Source organism: Rhincodon typus, chromosome 22 (genome assembly GCF_021869965.1).
Source record: "Rhincodon typus isolate 14 chromosome 22, sRhiTyp1.1, whole genome shotgun sequence".
NCBI lineage: Eukaryota > Metazoa > Chordata > Chondrichthyes > Orectolobiformes > Rhincodontidae > Rhincodon > Rhincodon typus.
This window is the reverse complement of record NC_063353.1, coordinates 35,325,388-35,329,716: the sequence shown is the minus strand read 5'-3', so window position 1 is coordinate 35,329,716 and position 4,329 is coordinate 35,325,388. Positions and strand designations below refer to the sequence as shown.

Here is a 4,329-nt window from a genome sequence, read left to right as displayed (position 1 = left end):
TTTGTAGGAAATACTCAAATATAAATATACACAGAGCGCATAAACAGTATGAAAACACACAACTAGGTAGAGAAGATGCACATATATGCAACACTCAAATGCAAATAGAGCAATGCAAATAGCACATAGTGTATACAGAAATGTGTTTACATACATCATTACACCAAGCATAAAGGCATGAATACATCAATGTATAAATATGACACACAGCTGCCCAACTTCAAGATGGAACAAGTGAAATAAACTGAAAGAATGATGGTGAAGAAATTTTTTGAATATTTTTATTTGTTCATGCGATTTGGGTGTTGTTAGCTAGGTCAGCAGTTATTGCCCAAGGTGGTGTCAGCCTTATTGAACTGCTGCAGTCCTTGTGGTGTACGTACACCTATAAAGCTGAGTTCCAGGATTTTGACTTTGTGTCAGTGAAGGAACAGTGATAGAGTTCCAAGCCAGGATAGTGGAGGGAAACTCGGGTTTGGTGACCCCATGTAATTCCTGCCCTTGTCATTCTAGGTGGCAGAAATCACAAGTTTGGAAGGTGCTATTGGAAAGGTCTTGGTGCGCTGCTGCGGCACATCTTGTGCAAGGACAATTTCTTTTTATTTTTCATTATTTTTGATTGTGTACCAAAAAAGGGAAAGGATTGTTTTAGACCAAGTATTATAGTCTCTGGGCTATAAGGGGCAATTGCTTCCCACATGCTTGTTTTAGACTTTGTAGCAGTTTGAAACAGCTGAATAGCTTGCTAGCGTATTTCAGAAAGCATTTATGAATCACGTGTAGGCGAAAATAGATAAAAATGATAGATTTCCTTCCCTAATGAGCCACAATTATTTTTACAACAATTGGCAATGGTTTCATGGTTGCCACTGGAATAGTTGTTTTAATATCACGTTTATTAAAACTAAATTCAAATTTCATTTGTCGTGGTGGATTTCAAACCCGTGTCCCTAAAGCAATAGCATAGACCTCCAGATTGCTAGTCTAGTGACATTACCACTATGCCACCACCTCCTTAAGACTTTTTCTGCACTTTTTAGCAGTTAAAAGTATGCATGTTTCAAAAAACATTCAGTACTCTAAAAAGCAAATCTTCTCTGTTTCATCTCAATGATGTATGCCAGTAGCAAAATCTTTGCCTTATTTATTTCAAATTCCAATTGAAAAAGCTTAAACAAGATAAACAATGATCCATGTCAATATTTCCTGCATGTCCTATTCACCAGAATTTAAGTAAAGTACTGAACTGTAGACAATCTTCTCTTCCTTTTTCCTTACTTTCTGCTGTAAGTTTTCCAGTTGCAGTTCTGCATAATATATATTATTCCCACTGCTCTCATCCTGAAAAATGGGAAAGACATACAAACGCATTTATATTTTCTGTTCTCAATTGCTTGAGCGCCCATCCCTTATACTAACTGCAGACTTTGAAAACCTGGGCCTGTTACTCTTTTTATCTCACTTTATCCCTTACATTTCTACTTTGCTACTCTTATCACTATTGGGGTTTTACCTTCACCTGAATTTCTCAGTAAATAAAAAAGTTTGTAGTGAGAGAGTTCTCCAACTGAGCCAAGCAGACAGAGGTGCAACTTCAATTTGTTAATTTTAAAAAATATTTTGACACATTAACAACCATTTCAGTGAGCAAATGGCTTATACCATGGCAACTGTGACATTCAAAATTAGTACCGTCAAACCAATCGGAGTTGGGTCTTATATAGCTTCAGCTCCCATTCCCCAGTAATTGCAAAGATCTATAACTAGAAATGTTTGAATTCTTCTCACCTACATTATTCTTACATGTCTTTATTGTATCCTTTCAGTGTCAGCTCCTGTTGGCAAACCCCTGGCGTCAGTTCCTTCTGGTCATCTGCTGAAAACTATTCCTATGTTTTCCTGGCTAGGCTCCGATCCTCCGCCCTCCATAAACTTTAATTTGTCAAAGGCTTGGCTATCCACCATTGGCTTAGGGCAGCACGGTGGTTCAGTGGTTAGTACTGCTGCCTCAAAGTGCTAGGGACCTGGGTTCAATTCCAACCTTGGGTGGCTATCTGTGTGGAGTTTGCACATTCTCCCCATGGCTGTATAGGTTTCCCCTAGGTATTCCAGTTTCCTCCCACAGTTGAAAGATGTGCAAATTAGGTGGATTGGCAATGCTATAGTGCCCAGGTATAGAGTCATAGAAACGTACAGCATGGAAAGAGACGCTTTGGTCCAACTCGTACATGCCAACCAGATATCTTAGATTAATCAAGTCCCATTTGGCCCATATCCCTGTAAACCCTTCCTATTCATATACTCATCCAAATGCCTTTTAAATGTTGTAATTGTACCAGCCTCCACCACTTCCTCTGGCAGCACATTCTGTACATCCACCACCATCTATGTGTAAAAATTGCTCCTTAGGTCCCTGTTAAATCTTTCCCCTCTCACCCTAAACCTATGCCCCCTAGTTTTGGGCTCCCCCACCCCAGGGAAAAGACCTTGTCTATTTACCCTAACCATGCCCTTCGTGATTTTATAAACCTCTATAAGGTCACCCCTCAGCCTTTGAAGCTCCAGAGAAATTAGCCCCAGCCTATTCAGCCTCTCCCTGTAGCTCAAACCCTCCAACCCTGGCAACATCCTTGTAAATCTTTTCTGAACCCTTTCAAATTTCACAAAATCCTTTCTGTAGCAGGGAGACCAGAATTGCACGCAATACTCCAATAGTGGCCCAACCAATGTCCTGAACTGCCACAACATGACCTTCCAACTCCTATACTCAATGCACTGACCAAGAAAGGCAAGCATACCAAACGCCTTCTTCACTATCCTGTCCACCTATGACTCCACTTTCAAGGGAATATGAACCTGCACTCCAAGATCTCTCTGTTTACTAATACTCCCCAGTATCTTACCATTAAGTATATAAGTCCTGCCCTGATTTGCCTTTCCAAAATGCCACACCTCACATTAATCTAAATTAAACTCCATTTGCCACTCCTCGGGGCATTGGGCCAACTGATCAAGATCCCATGTACTCTAAAGTAACCTTCTTCGCCGTCCACTACACCTCCAACTTACTAACCATACCTCCTATATTCACATACATTGTGCAGACTAGGTGGGTTAGCCATGGGAAATGCAGGGTTCAGGGATAGGGTAGGGGGTGGGTCTAGGTGGGACACTCTTCATAGGGTTGGTGCAGACTAAATGGGCCAAATGGCCTGTTTCCACACTGTAGAGAGTCTATGATTCTATGCCTTCTCCTGCCAAGTCAGTCTGCTTTATCTGGCCTGTGGATATGAACAACACTTTGTCAAATATGTTTAATTGGTGATTGCAGAAGAATCCTGAATAGGTCCAGGCTTTGAACTAGTAACAGATGTGAGATCCCTAAATTATGTGTCCACATTGTAAAAAGTAAGTTTACATTTACGATGCTATCTTGTCTACAATGCAATCTTCGATTACTTGCACAATTTCCATTTTGTTCTTGAGTTCTTTTTCTTCCTATATAAAATAAAAATTATGACAAATAAGAATATAATTAAATATTTTTAGATGGATTGATGTTTAATGATATATTTATTAACTTATTTTAATTGTACATTTTTCTTGATTTGATTTCTTCATGTGTAACAAAACAGAAGTGAGAACTATAACCAATATTAAGGCAGAAATGGCTCAGGACACTTTCTCTTTCAAGCATATCCTAAAATGTGATGGGCAAAAACCAAAGGGAAAACCCTAAATAAAGCATTTACAAATGTGCATGAAGAAAATCATATATTTGCTTAGTATAATTAATTAAAGCTGGTTACAAATTGTGAGAGCAAAAGTTAATGTTAGCAAAAAGGAACCTGGAAACAAATATTTGTGATTTATTAATATCATTCATAACAGAATGATTTAAACACAAATGAAAAGTGTCTTTTGAATTTCAGTTGAGGACCATTGGTAGCCCAATCAACCAATTAACTTTGAAACACTGAACATTTAATTGTGACATCTGAAAATCTGATTTGAACTAAACACCATTACTGAGTTGTAATAATTAAGCATTTCATTCAGGAAGTGCAGGGGCAAACTCGAGTGTATTGGAGAGGGGGCACGTCGTGTCCATCAATGCTCTTGATGCCTTTAGGGAGAGATGGGTACCACACAGGATACAGTGCTTTACTTCCCCCTCCAAATCCATTTTGACTTAGATATGGTAGGAACTGCAGATGCTGGAGAATCTGAGATAACAAGGTGTAGAGCTGGATGAACACAGCAGGCCAAGCAGCATCAGAGGAGCAGGAAGGCTGATGTTTTGGGCCTAGACCCTTCTTCAGAAATGGG

The 4,329-nt window shown here is 39.4% G+C and overlaps 1 protein-coding gene across 1 annotated transcript in view; it reads right to left on the bottom strand.

Moving 5' to 3' along the window:
* Nucleotides 1–1,143: 1,143 nt before the first annotated feature.
* Nucleotides 1,144–4,329, bottom strand: part of LOC109916488 (immunoglobulin kappa light chain-like) — a 12,005-nt gene continuing 8,819 nt past the window's right edge. Inside the window, exons 5-6 of the mRNA XM_020516206.2 lie at nucleotides 3,419–3,498; nucleotides 1,144–1,341 (exon numbers count right to left, since the gene is read on the bottom strand). Coding sequence (XP_020371795.1) covers nucleotides 1,216–1,341; nucleotides 3,419–3,498 — 206 coding nt within the window. The 3' untranslated portion in view covers nucleotides 1,144–1,215. The remainder of the gene's footprint in view (nucleotides 1,342–3,418; nucleotides 3,499–4,329) is intronic.